Genomic DNA, 18994 nt, shown 5'->3' on the forward strand with positions numbered 1-18994 from the left:
GCAGAGAGCCCCTCGATCCCAGGACCCTGAGATCATGACCTGAGCAAAAGGCAGAGGCCCAACCCACTGAGCTACCCAGGACCCCCAACCCCTCTAAGTATTTTAAACGTGTTTCTGAAGGCTGTGTAGTATTCTGTGTTCAGGATGCTCCAGGATTTATTTCAGCCGGTTTCCTTGTGGCTCACCGTTTCCCTAGGTGTTAACTATTTTAGAGTCCGTGATGATGACTCTGCCTATTTATCTCTGTACACTTGTCTGAGGTCCTCGGCTTTTGTTCCTTGGGACCAGGTTGCTGGGTGGAAGCCCAGATACCAGCGCTGTCCAGTACAAATGCAGTGCAAGGTGGGATAATGCTAAATTTTTTGGAAGCTGTGTATGTAAGGTAATTCTACATTTTCTAGTAGCCATGTTTAAAAAAAGAAACAGATGAGGTTAACTTCAATGTTTTACTTATCCTCTTATGCCTAAGGTATTTCAGTGTATGACTGGTACAAAAATTTTTGAGACAGTTTACATCCTTTTTTGTACTAAGTCTTTGGAAGCTGCTGTGTATTTTAGTCCCTGATCCTGCTCCCTTGCAAAGGCTTAGCAGCCGCCTGCGGCGTCTAGTGACTTACTATATAGGTAGATACTTTCTGGTTTAAGCTTTTGATACAAAGTAGCATGTCACCCCCCACAAACACACACAGAGATTGGGCCAGTTAAACTCCCACCAGCCACTGGCGGGGTGTGAAACCAACCCTCAGGTTGAAATCCGAAGCCACAGATAATGAGGTCACTGTGCCTGTGCACCCAAGTGGCTCTCCTGTCTCCACGGCAACTGTGACCTCCTGGGGACCTGGAGAAAGGGCTGAGAGGAACAGAGAAACAAGAAAATCTTCCATCCTGGGAACCCCCAAGGGGGCCACGCACACGCAGAGCAGGTGCCCACAAGACTGACCCTCTGGGGGACCCCCTGACCCGAGGGTGCCTTGAAAGTCACTTCGTGAGGCCCCAGACGTTCTTCCCATTGTCACTGTCATCTAAGTTGAGCCTGAGCTCTTGGCTCCGGGAATCTGGGTACCGAAGACAGGTTGTTTTCCTCACCCTTCTGTTTTCAATTAGGCACTGCAGGAAGGGTTGTGTGCATGTGTGTGAGTGTGCTCACACTTTGCGTGAAAGTAGCTGGAGGCTTCATGAGAGGAACCCGGCCTATGGCGATTTCTGGTTTATACACCTCTTCTTACCTGTGTGATCTTGGGCAAGTCTCCATGTTCCCATCTCTATAATGGGGCTAAAAGCCATCCTTACGCAATAGGATTGATAGAGAGGGTTATGTGAGCCAGAGCTTAGCAGGAGTAGGGCTGGACTCCGTGAATGCTCAATGAATGTCGGCTGCTGTGGTTCTATGCTTAGGAACATAATTAACTTTTTAAAAAGATTTTTCATTTATTTATTTGACAGGGAGAGAGAGAGATCACAAATAGGCAGAGAGGCAGGTAGAGAGAGAGGAGGAAGCAGGCTCTCCGCTGAGCAGAGAGCCCAATGCGGGGCTGGATCCCAGGACCCTGGGATCATGATCTGAGCCGAAGGCAGAGGCTTAACCCACTGAGCCACCCAGGCGCCCCATAATTCATTATTTTAATGGCTTTATTGAGAAGTCATTTACATTCTGTACATTTCAGCCATTTAACATGTACTCCGTAGTTTTTAGTATAGCCACAGGGTTGTGCACCCATCACCACAATCTAACTTGGAACCCTTTTATCCCTCCCAGAAGCAGCTCAGTACCTATTAGCCTGACTCTCCGTTCTTCCCCAGCCTCAGGCAAGCCCTGGTCTACTTCGGATTTGCCTATCTGAGTGTCTCCTGTAAATGGAATCATGTGACGGGTGGCCTTTGTGACTGGCCTCTGTCACTTAGCATCATTTTGAAGGTAACTCATTTGTCATAGAGGCGGTTGAGGAGCATTTTTGGCTGTAATTTTTGAGAGCTGTTTTTCATCTGATCAGTGTCATTTTTTTTTTTTTTTAATCTGTGATTGAGTGCTGGGAGCGGCCATTGATCACACAAAGGGAGGTTGCGTGGGGCATCAGTAAGCAGATGAACAAACCTGAATCCACACACTTTCTGCCAGACAAACTGAACCCAAATCCTGGGTCTGCCTTTCAAGTTCAGTAGGCATCAGCAAGTTACCCAGCCCCTCAGATCCTCCATGCATTCTTCTGAAAAGTGGGAGCGTCTGTCTGTTCTCAGGTGGTAGAAAGGATTAAGTGAGAACGTGTGTTTGCAGGACAAGCTACACCACCAACGATGAGTCATCAAGAGTGATGTTATCGAGATCCCTGGGCTGTCCCATATGGGACCATATTGTGTGCCTAAAATATCCATTTACGTGACTAATAAATGATGCATTGCATATTAGAGAAAATTTGGAAAATATAGATGAATCAAAGCAAAATGAACCCTTTAATCCCACTACTGGGGGAAACCATCACTATTATTTCAGGGAAAATAAATCCAGATTTCCTTTTATTACTTATGCACGTTTTATGTGTCTACATATCTCCCCCAGCATGAGGTCATGCTGCTCTTGTAGCAAGCTGTTGTGTTTTTGTTTTAAGTAGTCTCCAATGGGGGGCTTGACCTCGCCACTCTGAGATTAAGAGTCTCATGCTCGACGGGTGGACACCTGCATGGCTCAGTTGGTGAAGCGTCTGCCTTCGGCTCAGGTCATGATCCCAGGGTCCTGGGATCGAGCCCCGCATTGGGCTCCCTGCTCGGCGGGAAGTTTGCTTCTCCCTCTCCCTCTGCCTGCTGCTCCTGCCTGCTCCCTCTCTCTCTCTGTGTCAAATAAATAAACTTAAAAAAAAAAAAAAAGTTTCATGCTGTACCAACTGAGCCAGGCAGGTGCCCCAGCAAAGCTGTTTTTGAAGAACATCACATGAGGAATATATTTTCATGTCAGATATGCAATTGTCACTTTTCAAAAGCAACATGCTTTTTTTTTAATTGGCTAAGTATACCACAAAATATTTGACCAATCTGCTTTTGGTGAGCACTTAGATTGAGTCCAGTTTTTAAGCTGTTAAGAATATGAAGGTGGGACACCTGGCTAGCTTCGTCGGTAGAGTTTGTGACTCTTGATCTCAGGGTTGGGTTGTTAAGTTTGAGCCCCACATTGGGCATGGAGATTACTTAAAAATAAAATCTTTAAAAAAAAGAATATAAAAATGAGTACATTTATATATATTCATGTTTTGTTCTTGTTGTTGGATTTTTGTTTTTAGGACAAATTTTTGTCAAGTAGAATTATTGATTTTTTTAAAATTACTGAATTTTGCATGTAAACCTTTTATTGTGGTATCATGTATGGAAAAGTATATCACTCATGACCAAATATTCCCATGAACTTGAAATAATATATTCCCAGTACCCAGAGGGCCCCCTCCTATCCCATTCAAATTGCTACTCTCCGCTCAGGGGTAACTCTTATACTGACTTCTCTTTTTAAAAAATTAAGACAAGGGTGCCTGGGTGGCTCATTTGGTTAAGTGTTCCGACTTTTGGTCTCAGCTTGGGTCACAGTCTCAGGGTCGTGAGATTGAGCCCCACATCAGGCTTGCCCTGGGTGTGAGGCCTGCTTAAGATTTTCTCTTCCCCCTGCTCCCCTCTAAAAAAAATATTTAGAGGATGTCATCATCATCATTATTATTAGAGAAGTTTTAGTAAGTTCATAGCAAAATTCAGGGGAAAGTATAGTTTTCATGTATCCCCACCCCAACCCAAGTTTGGTCTCCCCCATTATCAATAACCGCCCAACAGAGTGGGATATAGTTGATAAACCTATATGACACATTATCATTGCCCCAAGTCCACTGTGTACTTTAGGGTTCCATCTTGGGGTTGTAGGTTCTGTGGGTTTGGATATATGTACTGTCAGGCATTCCTCACAGTGGTACCCTACAGAATCCTTTCACTGCTATGAAAACCTTCTGCTCTATTCATCCGTCACCCCTGTGACCTCTGACAGCCACTGATTTCTCTTGTGTCTTCATAGTTTTGCCTTTTCCAGGATGTCCTATAGTTGGAATCGTCCTGAATGTAGCTTTTCTATCCCGATTTCTAAAACCATAGATGAGTTTTGCCTGTTTTTGAACTTTATTTGGTTGGAATCCTAGAGTACATGCTCTTTCCTGTCTGACTTCTTTTGCTTGTTTTTAAGGTGGTTTTTTTTTAAGATTAAAAAAAAATTTTTTTTAAAGATTTTTAATTTATTTATTTGACAGAGAGAGATCACAAGTAGGCAGAGAGGCAAGCAGAGAGAGAGAGAGAGGAGGAAGCAGGCTCCCTGCTGAGCAGAGAGCCCGATGCGGGACTCGATCCCAGGACCCTGAGATCATGACCCGAGCCGAAGGCAGCGGCTTAACCCACTGAGCCACCCAGGCGCCCCTAAAAAAAATTTTTTTTAAGATTTTATTTATTTGAGAGAGAATGAGAGATAGAGAGCATGAGGGGAGAGGGTCAGAGGGAGAAGGAGACTCCCTGCTGAGGAGAGAGCATGATGTGGGACTTGATCCTGGGACTCCACGATCATGACCTGAGCTGAAGGCAATCCCTTAACCAACTGAGCCACCCAGGTGCCCCTAAGATTTAAAAAATTTTTCAAAGTAATCTCTGTACCCAATGTAGGGCTTGAACTCCCAACCCTGAGATCAAGAGTCTCAAGCTCCACCAAACCATCCAGACGTTCATTTTTGTGTTTTTGAAACTTACCCAAGTTACAACACATTCTCTTGGTTCACTGCTGTATCCTGTTGTATGGTGTGACTACACTGTAACGTTTTATGTTCTGCCATTGCTGGGTGTTTTGATAGCTTCCAGGTTAGGGCTGTTGAAATAGTATTGCCATGAACCTCCGTCTGTACATTTTCTGATGAGCACAAGTGTGTGTTTCTTTTGGGTACGTACGCAGGAGCGGAATTGCAAGGTGGTCGAGTATACACACAACCTTGCTGAGACGCGTGTGCTGTAAATGGCCATATCCTCCTCCAGAAAGCTGGTAATTGCCCTTGGTAGTTATCAGCCTCTCCAAGGGGCGGTTTCTACATCTGTAATGGGGATACAGTCCTATCCCAGGGGGTCATGGGGAAGAGATGAGCTACAGTGTGGAGATGGACATCCAGCACTTAGCAAAGCCTCAGTACCAGTTGGCAGTCATAAGGAGTATTTTCTCAGCAACAGTAGCTTCTAGGGAGGCTGGAGAATTCTGAGCTGCAGATTCTTGAAGCGACACAACCTGAGCCTGAGACCAAAAAAAAAAAAAAAAAAAGGCACAGTGGTTGGCTGGCTCAGTCAGTAGAGCATGAGACTCTTGACCTTGAGGTTGTAAGTTTGAGCCCCATACTAGGTGTAGAGATGATTTTAAAAATTCTTTAAAAGGGATGCCTGGGTGGCTCAGTTTTTAAATGTATGCCCTCAACTCAGGTCATGATTCCACGGTCCTGGGATAGAATCCCACATTGGGCTCCTTGCTGAGCAGGGAGCCTGCTTCTCCCTCTGCCTACCACTCCCCTTGGTTGTGCACTTTCGTGCGCTCTCTCTCTGGAAAATAAATAATAAAATGTTTTTTAAAAACTCATGGGGCGCCTGGGTGGCTCAGTGGGTTAAAGCCTCTGCCTTTGGCTCAGGTCATGATCCCAGGGTCCTGGGATCAAGGCCTGCATTGGGTGCTCTGCTCAACGGGGAGCCTGCTTCCTCCTCTCTCTCTGCCTGCCTCTCTGCCTACTTGTGATCTCTGTCTGTCAAATAAAATAAATAAAATCTTTAAAAAGAAAATAAAATTTAAAAATTCTTTTAAAAAATCCCAACAAGAAATGAGATGACCAGCTGGTCCCCCAAATTAGCTGCCTCTGTAATAAGAGGAGAAAAGGTATTTAAGGCAGGGAAAGCATTGGAAAGAAGGAAGAGGGGGCTGGCTGTTTATCAGCCCAGCCACCATTGGGAAGGTTCTGCCTGAACTGTATGTAGTCCCCAGGAATCAGATGTAAGGCCTTGCATGCTGAAATATATGGGCAGACAGGAGATACTGAGTAGCAGGTGAGGGCAGGCTTGGGAGATGGATCCCAGCTCCACTGATGCCCAGTTGTGCAGTTGAAAGTACTCTGAGCTGCAGGCCTCAGATTAGGAGACAGAGAGAAAGGTATCTCCTCCCCTACAGGGTTGTGCTGGGGCTTCAGGGAAATGATGCAGGTCAGTGTTTCATACTGTGCATCTCATAAGATAAGCCCTGTGTGGACGGAACCATTATGAGTCTTGGAATGTACTAGGGCCCGTCTCATCTGTGGAAGAAACATGGCCCACTGGCCTTGAAAGGGTTCTTAAGAAAAATTCCGGCATGTAGGTTTTCTAGAATGATTGAGATCATACATCACGTACAGCGTAATTATCCAGATCCTATTTCATTTCCTTTTAGTTCCCTCGCTGCACCAGATTCTCCTCCTGTGTCTCCCTGTGCGTCTCCCAAATCACCCAGCACCAGCCTGAGCCACTTTTCCCTTCCATACTCCTCTGTCTCGCCATATGAGACTGACCCTCTGAAGCCCCTTGCTCATCTAGGAAGACGCCTGTCTTCAGAAGTGGGAGGGGAGGAAGTCAGAAGAATGGCTGGGATCCCTTTAGCAGGCTGGGGAAGGGGCGAATGACCTGGTTCCCATTGGTACGGTCCTGGGGGCTGCTGTTAGTAGCCCAAGTTGTATCACCAAGGGGATCAGAACAAATAACCCCAGAGGTGCCTTGCCAGGAAGACTGGGAAACCCTTTGTAGGGTGGTTCTTCTGGTGCTGCTTGGTATTGGCCGGGTGGGGAGGGCAGGGGAACGATGGAACGGGAAGGTGGAAGAGTGTCACCAGCCTCATGCTGGTAGCTTCCAAGTTCGGGGGTCACTGATGTCTTCCTGTCTTTCTCTCCCCCTCCTCCCTCCCCCTCTCCTTCCCCTCCCCTGCTTCTCAGTCTCCTCAGACCAGATCGAGCAGCTGCACCGGCGGTTTAAGCAGCTCAGCGGAGACCAGCCCACCATTCGGTAAGGTCTGCGGTTGGGTTCGGGCGTTGGGCATGTCCACGGCCTTTGACGATTTCTCTTTCCAGCTCTTTCTTTCTCTGAGTGTTCAGTGACTCTAGAAGAGCTCCTGGGTTACCCCATTTCCTGCAGCAAACCCGAAGTTGTGATTGTTTTGGTCCCTTCTAGATGAGATGTTCTAGAGCCAGTCTAGAGCCACACCTGTTTCTCTCGGCATCAGGAGTGTCTAACCAGAGTGAAGACAGTGGCCAGTCTGCCATGCCTGCCTTGCCCTGACTTCCTCAAATGGGACGTGCTCCTGGCCTCTGTGCTTAGAATCCCAGGTCGATGTTGAAGGTCTGGTGAATGTCTCCTGACTCTGCTTCTTCTCAGCGGTCCATTCCAGCCTCAGGCAAGGTGGTCAGAGCAGCTTCTGGTTTCTATCAAGGAAACTGGCCAGCCTACATTGTGTTTTTAATGCTAATCTTGTAGAAGCTATGTAGGTTTAAGGGGAATGCCTTAATCTATACTCCTTCTCCTAGAAGAGTGTGTTCAGTCTTAGATTCTGGTTGAGTTATATGGAACTAGGTTAGTGAGACGTCCCACTTAGCACGTTGGGTCATCACAGAGTTGGCCAGGAAGCTTGGAGTCAGACTGTAGCAAGCAGAGTTTCCAATACAAAGTAAACAGCATGCTACCACAACATCTAACAGATGTAGTTTCCTAAAATAAATATTCAAGGTCTGAACATTATAGTCTTTGAAGTTCAAAACAAACATTTGAATAATTCAGGGGACACTTTCTCTTAGTGAACAGACTTAATCTTCACCTTAGTTTTATGGAAACTGACAGATGAAATATCCACTTTCCTTTGTCTGTCTGAACAAAAGCATGTTGTTAATCCCATACTTTGTATTTTCAAAGCCTCCATTCCCAGAGCTTAGAGTCTCACGGTTCCTGTGGCCTCCTGTCTCAATGTGATTATATCCAAGGCAGAATGGTAGCCAGTTAGAGGTGGCATCTTTAATTCCATCCAAGACACCTGCTAAGCCCAGTAGAGAAGGGAGAGCGAGCCCAGCAGAAAGCCACCTCCCTTCTCATTGGCTGAGAGTGTTACATGTCTGAGTCCGAGCCAATCACCACGGCCGGGGCTAGAGATGCAAATTGGCCGTCCTCCCCTGCCCCCAAGCTGTGAGGGAGTGGAGCCTGGTCCTCAGCCTGGGGCGGGGGAAGGGGGGGGGTTTCCCAGGGCAGGGTGGGCTGAGGAGCAGGTGCAGGGTGGGAACACCGGGGAGTCTAAGGGAAGTGGCAAGGGAACCGCTGCCCTCCTTCCATCAGAAGTTTCTGGGCCCGTGCTCTGTGCCGGGTGCTCGTACCTGTGCTGGTGAATGCAGCTTACGGTGGGTGACATGTGAACGTGGGGCCTCCTTTCTCAAGATAATTTTCCAACAAGTGATGCCCCCAGGCCTGGACCAAGCTTCTGTGCTCAGGGGGTCTCTGGGTCTTGAGTGTTGAGAGGTTTTGAGTTCCGCTTCTGCGTGTGTTTATAGGATTTTTAGACTTGGAGGAAGGAGAAAATCCACACTTGGGAAACCAGTTGCACTGACATCCTCTGTGACAGGGGCTGTGTGAAGGGATGTGGGTTGCTTTGTGTCTCTGAGCCTGTCTCATCACCCGTAAAGCGAGCACCGTCCGTCAGGGTTTGGTCTGGGCCGTGAGCGGGTGCCTGCTGGAAGATTCCACTCCGAGCCCGTTTGTCTGCACTGGGCGGCCGGGCTGTCCTCCTCCCACCGCTGCCGAGGCCTCACAGAGCCACGCCGAGGGGCCGACAGGCAGACGTCTGTTCCTGGGGCTGGAGCGGAGGTGGGGGGCACAGGTGGTGTGTGAGGAGGCGGCTCTGATGTCCACGGAGCCCCTCCCGGTTGGAGGTTCTAGCATCCGAGCCCCGTGTGGCCCAGGGGCCCCTCCTGGGCTTTGCAAGGACACACCGAAACACGAACTGAATGCGCTGTGCACACGCTCTTTCCCAGCGGCTGTGTGTGCCCAGATCGCTCGGGGACCTTCCTCATGTAGGCTGGGCCTCGGCTAGTGTGCAGGGCCCGAGACTCTGCATTTCTACCCAGCACCTGTGCCACAGGCTCCCTGAGCGCCCGGCCTGGGCTGTAGTAAGCGCCCAGCAGAGGAGGCCACGGCCTCCTGCCCCCGGGGCTCAGGTGTCCGTCTGTGCGGTACTCCCCGCCTCCTCTCGCCCCAAGCCTGTAGCCTCGCTCCTCCGCCCCGCATCCCTCCGCCTCAATCCGGGCTGGCCTTCCGGTCTTAGCAGCAGCGGGGTTTCTTCTGGAAGTCAACCTCGATGACGCCCCTGCCCCATCAGCAACCTGTCAGGCTCCCCGGGCCCCTTCCGTCTTCCCTGTGGCCACACGCCGCGGTTTCTGCCTCCCCGGGGGACGGCGAGTGTGGATGTGTGTGTGTGTGTGATCCCCTGGGAACCAGGTAATCACGCAGGTTTGACTCACAGGTCTGGAGCGGAAGCCCAGACTCTGCATTTCCAACAAGCATGCGTGGTCACGGACCGGTCAGCACCCCCCAGCACCCAGGAGGGTGCCCAGGAGCCCCTCTGGGTTGGGTGGGAGGAGGCTGCATCCCCGCAGACCCTGGGGGGCCCGTGTTGCGGCTCTTGTGGGCACACGCGCCGTGGGCTCTGCCCACCCATCCTCCGCACCCACCCCCAGGACCATCCTACACGTCATGCTTTTCCCACCTGGCCTCATGCAAGCCCTGAGTGTGTCTGCCTGGCCCCGGGGAGCAGACCCTGCTCCCAGCCTCGGGGCTCCCCGGTGCCCTGAGGTCATGTCTGTCTTCCTTAGCAGGGGTCCACCAAGGTCTCCGGATGCTGGCTTTGGCTTTGTGGAGGTCTCCTTGTGGACCTTGTCTCCCCCAAGATAACCCTCCTCCCCCCCTGCACTCCCACAGCCTCCTCCTGGGGTGCCCCATCCCCCCCTTGACAGTGCAGAACCGTAACTGTGGCCATAACGGACAGCAGGCCCCATGAGGGCCAGGAACTGGGTCTTTGCCCCTGGCCCTCGTGCTGTGTCCTGGGCTGGTGGGAGGACCACTACCGCTTGGTTGAATGAATGGGGGAGAGCAAAGTAATGAGGAAGAAACGAGAGTTTCTTGCTAATGTTCTGTATGAGCCATGAAGTGTGGAATCCGTGAGACTTGTTAACGCTGTGTCCCTCCACAGGGGGTGCGAATCCCCGGGGAAGACTTTATCCAGGGCCTCATGCGTAGGCATGTTCGTGGATGTAAACGCTTCTTAATTGACTGTGTTTTGTGTGCTGTGTAGCTGGAGCACGTTACTTTAGTCTTCTGAAACCTGACCGGAAGTCGTGGTAGGAACGCCTGTTCTTCCCATTTTATAGATGGGAAAGTCAGACTCAGGTGCTGTGTCTGTTCCCAAGGCACACAGCTTCTACATAGAGGAGCTGGGATCTGAGCCCAGGGCTGACAGCCCTCTGTAAGGAAGCTTCGGGCATTGCTGTAACTTGGGAGTGGCCTCCTGGGGCCCTCAGTCTCCCTGCTCTGCCCTCTGAGGACCCTCCACACCCATCATGCCGGGGTGTGCGTGTGTAATCTCCCATCACCGAAGCCCTAGCTCCAGTGTCTCATAACCCCTGCTGGGAGTCTGGTGGCAGCTGCACACAGTGACCGCCCAGCCCAGGGGGAAGGAGGTGATAGACCACAGTGTTTTAGGCAAACAGGCCTGCCTGAAGGGCCCCCTCCCAGAGCCACTTTGTTCCTAGTGTGTCTTTTAGGACTTGGGGAGGGTGATAGGGCAGGTTTACAGGTCTCCTAGGTATTCCTGCCCATCCTCCTAGGGCAGAAGGGGTGAGCAGCCCTGGGCTGGGATCTGGTCCCCTGTACCTTCTCCACACTGCCAAGGCTTTCTCCAGTGACCCTGGGCTGAGCCTTCAACCTCTCTGATCCTGGGCACATCCAACGAGCTGTGGGCTATGCTGGGGTTTTGGAGCAGGGAAGGGAACTTGGCCTCATTAACATTGAGCCTCATGAAAGGCATCGCCTGGGGTCCCCTGGGTGAGGCCCCGGCACCACAGCCTGCGAGGGCTGTGCGAGGTAGCACTCTATGCCCTGCCTTCTCAGAGAATGAGGTGCCCCGAGAGCCTTTTAGGATCCTGTGGGGCAGTAATTGGGGTGGGGGGAGGGGTGGACACCTCGAGTGCAAAAAGCCCCTTCAAAGTGACCATTTAAATCTGCAGGCTTTAAACATAGACTCCTAGTAAGTTTTATCAGTTGCATTAAAAAAGTAACGAAGAATTGAATTTCTGAGTTGGTGACTTTGATAAATTGTCTATAACTTAAAAAACAAAAAATCCCACGGGAAGAAACGCCAGAAGAGATTTAAGTTTAACCCACCATCTCCTGCCCATGTCTGGTTGGTCCCTCGTTCCTTCTGAAAAGGATCTGAGGGTGTCCAGGCATGGCTTCAGTCCGAGGCACGGGAGCTGCTATCTCAGAACCCCGCTGTGTGTGTGTGCCCAGCACCTGATTAAAAAAAGAAAACCAATAAAGCTGCATTCTTTTTCTTTAAGGGCTCCTCCTAAATTGTATATGTTTCAGTACCCCCCAAACCCAAGTCCTCTGTGACCACCAAACAGTGAGCTCTGAGTGCTCTTGGAGAAATGCTGGAATAGAAAATGGTCATTAGATAAACGTATCAGGTACTGATGTTGTGCAGACCTCTGTCCCCCCAGAGCTTTCCTTCCGGCAGGGAAGCACTGCCCCTAAGTGACCCTGCGAACAGATAGGAGGAAATTTCTCATCATGAGAGAAATTCAGTAATTGCCACTTGGCCCCGTGTCTGTCTTTAGTTGGGGCCAGTCACCGGGCAAGTGCCTTAAACAGCAAATGGGTGAGGCCCCGGCACACGGTGGCCGGCTCACCACCCCCCAGAAATAGATGCTGTGGCATCCTTCAGGGTGATGATGCAGGCCAGGAGGAGGTCTGATTAGATCGAGCCACATTACAGAAATATTTTTAGGTTCATCAGCCGCCGAACGCGGAGTGAATCCTGGAGTAAATAGAGCCGTGCACGTCCGGGGTAGACAGGAAGGGAGCGGGGTCCCGTGCTGATGGACACCAAATCGCCGAGCGGCGTTCTTTCTCATTTAGTATTTGAGAGAGAGAGAGAGAGAGAGCCAGCAAGCATGGGGGGCGGGTGGGGAGGAGGGAGAAGGAGAGGGAGAAGCAGGCTTCCGAGCTGAGCAGGGGACATGACGTTCAAGGTCGTCTCCCAGTCAAGCACGCGCGCGTGGGAGCCCCGGCGGCCGGCCGTTCGGCTAATACGTGCACGCACAGGGCTGCGCGCCCACTGGCCCAGTCCCACGGGTCTCAGGAACCCCGTGATGTTCACCCCGTTATCCCGTCTTCCAGATTAAGAAACTGAGGCTGGGGGCGCCTGGGTGGCTCAGTGGGTTAAGCCGCTGCCTTCAGCTCAGGTCATGATTCCAGGGTCCTGGGATCGAGCCCTGCATCTGGCTTTCTGCTCAGCAGGGAGCCTGCTGCCTCCTCTCTCTCTGCCTGCCTCTCTGCCTGCTTGTGATCTCTCTCTGTCAAATAAATAAATAAATAAAATCTTTAAAAAAAAAAAAGAAAGAAAGAAACTGAGGCTGAAGAAGACAAGGTCAAAGCAGAACTGGAGCCCCCAGATAGCTATTTTCTTCACCATCTAGGATTTATTTTTGGGTGGGTTTACCTAGGGAGGGTCTTCCCCGCTTTAAAGAAAACCCAGAGCCCACAGTGATCCTATCGCTTTTCTCTAAGGAAGGCCTTTTAATTGTAACCCATTTACTTTGCTTTTAACCCGTCACATAGCTAAAAATGTCTTTTTTTTTTTTTTTTTTTTTTTAAGTAACTCCCGACAGGGGTGAGTTGAGGCTCTGCTGTTTTGCTGTCCGTGTGTAATGAACTCCGAGAGTTGATGAGGATGAGTCCTCCCTTGGAAGCCTCAGCCCGCCCGGTGCACGTTCATTTGACAAAGAAAATCCATAGAACCCCCCCCAGGCGACAGTGGGCGGTCCCTCCCGTCCACACAGGTGACAGGGAGAGCCAGGCAGGAGAGTCCCTTGGGTGGGAAGGGTGCTGAGATGTCCCCAAAGCAGGACGGAGCTTTCTAAAGGGACTTGATGAAGTCTCAGGCACTCAAACGGACGGTTTTTACAGAGACCCTTTCCCCGGGGAGGTTTTACCCTGACTTGGCGGCCCTTGCTTGTGGAAGCAGGTGGCCGGGCCTTCCGTGGCTGGTTCTGGCGCCCCAGCTGCTGGAGTGAAGGACCGGTGCGCTCCCTCTGCCTCTCCTGGGGGGCTCCTGCTGAGGGGAGGGGTGGGGCCCGTGTGTGGGGCGCATGGAGAGAGGAGGGAGGGGGGGGTCGGAGAGGTGAGTAACCGGCGAGCGAGTTCATCACGTCTGAGCTGTGGAAAGACGCAGGACGAAGGGTGCGTCGTCTCTTGGGACTGGTGGGGAGAGGAAGCTTCTTGCAGGGTTTCTGGTGGCTTTGGGGGCTGGAGAATCTGTGTGTGTGAGTGTGTGCGGGGGGATGTTCTGTGTACTGCGGCGAGCAGCGCACACCTTGGTGCTCTGCCCACCAGATGCCAATAACACCCCTTCCCCGGGACGACACCAGAACTGCCCCCCCCACATGGCCGGGTGTTCGCTGGGGGTGGAGCACTCGCCACCCTCTGCTCTCTGGTCAAGCGTCACCTTCACCAGGAGGCCTTTCTTGATCACCCCCCTGAGACCTCGTCCAGTTCCCCGGGTCTCCATCCTGTCCTTGCCTGGTTTGCTTGCAGAGCGTTCGCGGCTGCCCGAGCCCCTCTGTTTTCCTTCTGTCTTCTTTCCCTGCTGGAATCCCAGGAGGGGTCGTGTCTGTCCTGTTCACCGCTGAAGCCAGCACCTAGAGCAGCGTCTGGCCCGTGGAAGGTGCCGGAATCCTTGTTGCTTCCCCTGTGATGAGGACATGGCAGGTGTCGGGAGGGCAGCTGGGTTCGGGCCTGGAGCGGGTACGGGAGAAGCTGAGAAAGCATGTGGCAGGGCGGAATGACGTGGGTGATGCCACCCCCGGCTTTCGGAAGAGGGACTTGCCCAATGGCAAGGGGCCCAGGGCTCTTTCTGCCAGAGCTTTTGTGCAAAGGCACGTGGATGGGAGACACAAATGCCTGGTGCATTTAGGGACTTTTCTTAAACCTTAGCCGTCGCACGAGTTCCCTGGGATCATGTTCAAGTGCCTGTTTGGATTCCGGGCCAGCTAAGGCTCTGTTTCTCACAAACTGCAAGTGATGCTGATGCTGCCGGTCCGGGGACCACACTTTGAGTTTGCCTAGCATTGGCTGGGGAGACCCCTGCATGATGTGTGAGGCTTGGCCCCTTGTGCATGAGTCCCGTGGGGACCAGTTTGCCAGTAAGTAGCATCTTGCAGCCCTCATGTGGGGAATATTACCTGCTAAATGGTGGGGCAGGGGGTCCAGGAGAGTCAGGCAGGCAGCACCCGAGTGAAGACCCCTCTTGGATGGACCACGGAACCTCGGGGGCCCTGCTGTGTCCTCAGCTCTTGGGCTACTCCCTGCTGGTGGCAGAGGACGGCCCCTAGCCTGCAGAGAGAGCTTTGTGGTTGAGCTGGTGCTCGGAGCTGCTGGAAGCCAGCCCACACCACGGCTTGAGGAAGGGCCCCTCGTTGGTGGTTTCTTAGTCTTTCCTTCCCTTGCGGGCTGGATGCTTCTTGCCTTCTTTGTGGCTCTCAGATGGGGCCTCTAGAGGCTGCGGCGGGGGGAGGGGAGCAGATCCCCAACCAAGATTTCAGTCCTTCTCTCTTTCAAGTAAAAACCTGCAACCTGGAGGAAGTAGCTAGGGTCAGGAAGTATATGGGGCCGTTAGAGCACCATTCAAGCTCCCCTCCCGGCTGTGGGACCGTGGCCTCCTCACTTCACCTCCCTGGACCTCAGTTTCTCGCCTGTCAAAGGGAGATTATGGGTGTGGGGGGGCTGATTAAGCATGGCAGTGTTTGCAAAGCACTTAGCACAGCCTGTGGATGCTGGGGGGGGGGGGCTCAACCCCCAGGAGGAGATGTGCAAGTTGTGTGCCCCTGGGGCCTCCGTGGGGAACCTCTCCCTGCTGGCTACTGCGGCAGCATCACCCCTGAGCCCCTCCCTCGGCGTCAGCTCTGGCCCCAGAGCCCTGGGCTCACGGGGAACAGAGTTTTTTCCCATGGCGGCACCCTGGGCCTGGACACGTGCCGCTGAGCCGGTTCTACCAGCCCAGTAGGCGCTGGAGGCGGGTGGGGAGGAAGGAGAATAGGACCGAAACCAGCATTTATGGGGCATTAAACCATGGCCAGCCTTTCCCAGGCTCTGGGTTCCAGGCCTGCAGTCGCCTTGTTGAAAAGGGAAGTTGGCAAATATCCGGGAGGGTCCCCAAGGGCCAGACAGCCAGACCTAAGTCTTCCTAGCATCTGCTTCCCCTAGCATCTGCGCACTGTCTGTCCGTCAGTATCCTTCTTAGCAATAAGAAGGTTCTTTACCTCTGCCTCAGTTTTCGTCTTTAACATGGGGATAAGCATCTGTCTTATAGGAGAAGAATGTAAAGCTCTTATTAGAGTGTCACCTGTCACCTTGGAGTGCACAGAAGGTTAGCTGCTATTATTGTCCTAATTTTATTTTAAAGATTTATTTCAGAGAGAGAGAGAGCACACGTGCGTACATGCATGCGAACAGGGGGAGGGGCAGAGGGAGACAGAATCTTTGAGCAGACTCCCCACTGAGCGCAGAGCCTGATGCAGGGCTCGATCCCTGCTCCCCAAGATATTGACCTTAGCCCATACCAAGCGGCAGTAGCCTAACCTGAGCCACCGAGGCACCCCGATTGTCCTAATTTTAAAATGACGAACTCACTGTGTGTCAGGCAGTGTGCTAAGCTCCCGATGAGTATTTACCGGATTTCTTAATTTTATCAACCCTGTGACACTATCCAGACATTCCCAGGACCCCCATTCTACAGCTGAGGAAACAGCGTTGCCCAAGGGCACGCGCCTGCTCAGGAGCAGATCCTGAACTGGCCCCGGGGGTGCTTGATTTCACGGCCCCTCTGCTGTGGGCAGTGCTGGGTGTGTACCCTTGGAATTCACGGATGAGAAAACTGAGGCATGGAACGTCTGTCAGGTGCCCGTGTGAGGAAGCTGAGGTTTGAGCGTGGGTCTAGTGGGCGTCTGAGGACTGAGGAGCAAGGACAGCTGGGCTTCAGAGACACCTGCAGGGACCTGCCGGAGGCTGTGATGTCCGGACCCGGGATGCTGTGTCCCCAGCCGGATTCCTAGCATTTGCCTCACCTCTGCCCCTAGCAGTGGGAGTTCAAGCCTCTTCTTGTTAATTTTCTTCTGTAGGCTCTGCGAGGTCCTTCCTTCCTCCACCATCAGCCCCAGGGAGCTTCTGGCCCTTCGTGGGATCTCATGGGGGCTGGAGAGGGCTGCTGGCACGTCCCTTCTTGCCCAGGGCCCGTGTTTCTCAGCCCCCTAGAACCTGCAGCTTCCCCGTTGCTGGCTATTTCCTTCTGGGGAATTAACCAGACCCATTTCCACATCCCAGGCGTGTCCCCAAATAGGATGCTTCTGGCAGCTCTGGGGGACCACTCCTCTGACAGCCCAGCAAGGTGCAGCTGGGGTTTGATGCTCTCTAAGAATCCAAGGGCACGTCCTGGGAGCAGCTGAGAGGTCTGGACATCTTGGCAGGGGGACCGAGGCCGGCATTAGCCAGATGCTCAGAATGGATGAGGAGCCCAGCCCAGCCCACATCTCACCACGCCTTCCTCTCGGAGGCTCACTTTGCCCACGGCTCCTGGAGCACCTGAGCCGCCCCCAGCGGCGCAAGGCACTCAGCACGTGGTGTGTGAAAGCTTCTGTCTGTGGCATCTGTGTGCCCACTTTACAGATAGGAAACCGAGGCCAAGGCCAGATTAGTGGTGGCCCGGACCCCTGACCAATGAAAGCCAGAGTGGGGTTGAGGGGTTTCAGCCACAAATCTGCTGGCCACTTCTTTTCCCTTCGCCCAGAATTCTCTCTCGCTCTCCACGTGGCTCCTCTGACCTGACCTGTCCCGGTGCAGGGCGTCTCTGGTCTCCCATGGGGGTCTCTGGCTCTGCTAGTGGGGAGGCCAGCACACCCAGAGAAAGGTGTCAGCTCCCAGAGAGGGGACCATAGAGCCTGCACAGACCCCTGACCCCGCCCAGGTCAAAGGCAGAGCACTGTCTGCCTCAGAGCAGCCTCCTGTCCCTCCCTGCTCTCCCCCGCCCACCCCCGAAGGCTGTTGACCTCTCCTGCTTTTGGGCTGCATAGGTTAGTGCTGGTGCCTCGTGTTCTTTATATAAAGAGGGTCACAGTGCAATGTTTTTTTGCTTTTGGTTTTTCAACCTCTCTTGGGGAAATTTTTTAGATGCCTTATTGAGCTATAACGCACGTCTTCTACAGTTTACCTGTTTGAAGTACGCAGCCAGTTTGAGGACATTTCTGTCACTCTCTCTCCCCTCCCCGCCACGAAAGCCTGTACTGACCAGTCTCTACCCCTGCTCGCCCCCCACCCCTGGCAGCCAGCCGACTGCCTTCTGCCTCTGGATCTGTCCTGGGGGACCGACTCTGGTCATCGCAGATAAAAGGATCCTCTGGGATGTGACCATTTGTGTCCGGCGCTTTCTGCTCGGTCCCGCGCCTTCGAGGTGGTCTGCACGGCAGTTTGTCTCGACACCGCGATCCTTCTTGTGACCAAATAGTACCCCGTCATCCCAGACATCTGTTCTGAGCGCACCCCCTTCTTCAGCCTTGGGATCTGAGGAATCCAGAACGTGGCGTCCACGGACGCTGGTTCCCAAGTTTGGCCTGGCGTCCCCTGAGCCAGCCCCGCCAGGAAGCAGGACAGGAAGCAGTGTGGGGGTGGCAGTGGGGTCACGGAGGCATCTGGGCACCCGAGCCAGGCTCCCCTTTCCCCTCTGGGCCTCAGCCTCCCCGTCTGTAAGGTGGGGGCAGGACAGGTCAGCCACGTGCTTCTAAAGCTTCCAGCTCCGTGTTTGAGTCTCCGTGTACGTGACCTCTCCTTGTTGCCGCCAGGCGTGAGTTCGAGTTTTGAGCCCCAGCCCTGCTGTCGACCCCGGCCCCGGACACTCTCAGCTTAAGGAGCTGATCTCTTACCTCCCCTGCCTGGGCATGCCTCCTAGCTCCCCGGGGTCACCAGCCTGGGCCTTGGTCCCTCCCAAGGCCGCTGCCCCTTGAAGTTCATGGAATAGAAGAAGAAGGGGAGTGGGAGGCAGATTCTTAGAACAAAGGATGGCTTTTTGTGGGCAGGTCAGGCAGGTAAGGACCTTTGCTGCTTCCTCTCCTGCGGACCCGCAGCCTCTCCCCGACCCAGTGACCCCTTTGCCCAGCGACCCCTTTGCCCAGCGACGGTGCTGTTGGGTTTGAAATTCATCCTCTTCTGCCCCAAGCCGGCATATTTTTTCCTAAACAGCTTTCCTGAAATAGGCTTCACATACCATACAACTCGCCCTTAAAATGTACAATTCCATGGCTTTTAGTATCCTCACAGCTGTGCGTCCAACCCCACGATTTCTGAATCTTTTGATTGTCCCCTAGAGAGCCTGTACACTCAGCGGTGCCTGCCCATCGTTCCCACCCCCCTGGTCCCTGGCTGCCGCCGGTGTCTGTTCCGTTTCTGTGGATCTACCTCTTTGAGACATTGTGTGTGAACGGGATCCCACACTGTGTAGTCTTGGTGCCTGGCTGCTTTCACTCGGCCCCTGTGATGTGTTCAAGGCCCCACTGCGTTGCCACATGGACCCGTGTCCTTCCTTTTCATGGCTGAATAATACTCCGTTGTCTCGATGGACCGCGATTTACCTACTTCTCAG

General features: G+C 52.8%; 1 protein-coding gene across 1 annotated transcript in view; it reads left to right on the forward strand.

The window, feature by feature from the left end:
• The window catches only part of TESC (tescalcin), a 48576-nt gene that overhangs the window by 16397 nt on the left and 13185 nt on the right, over positions 1-18994 (forward strand). The window contains exon 2 of the mRNA XM_082699806.1: positions 6990-7059. Within this exon, the coding sequence (XP_082555932.1) occupies positions 6990-7059 (70 nt within the window). The remainder of the gene's footprint in view (positions 1-6989; positions 7060-18994) is intronic.

This window comes from Mustela nivalis (assembly GCF_964662115.1).
Source record: "Mustela nivalis genome assembly, chromosome: 14".
In the NCBI taxonomy this organism is placed as follows: Eukaryota; Metazoa; Chordata; class Mammalia; order Carnivora; family Mustelidae; genus Mustela; species Mustela nivalis.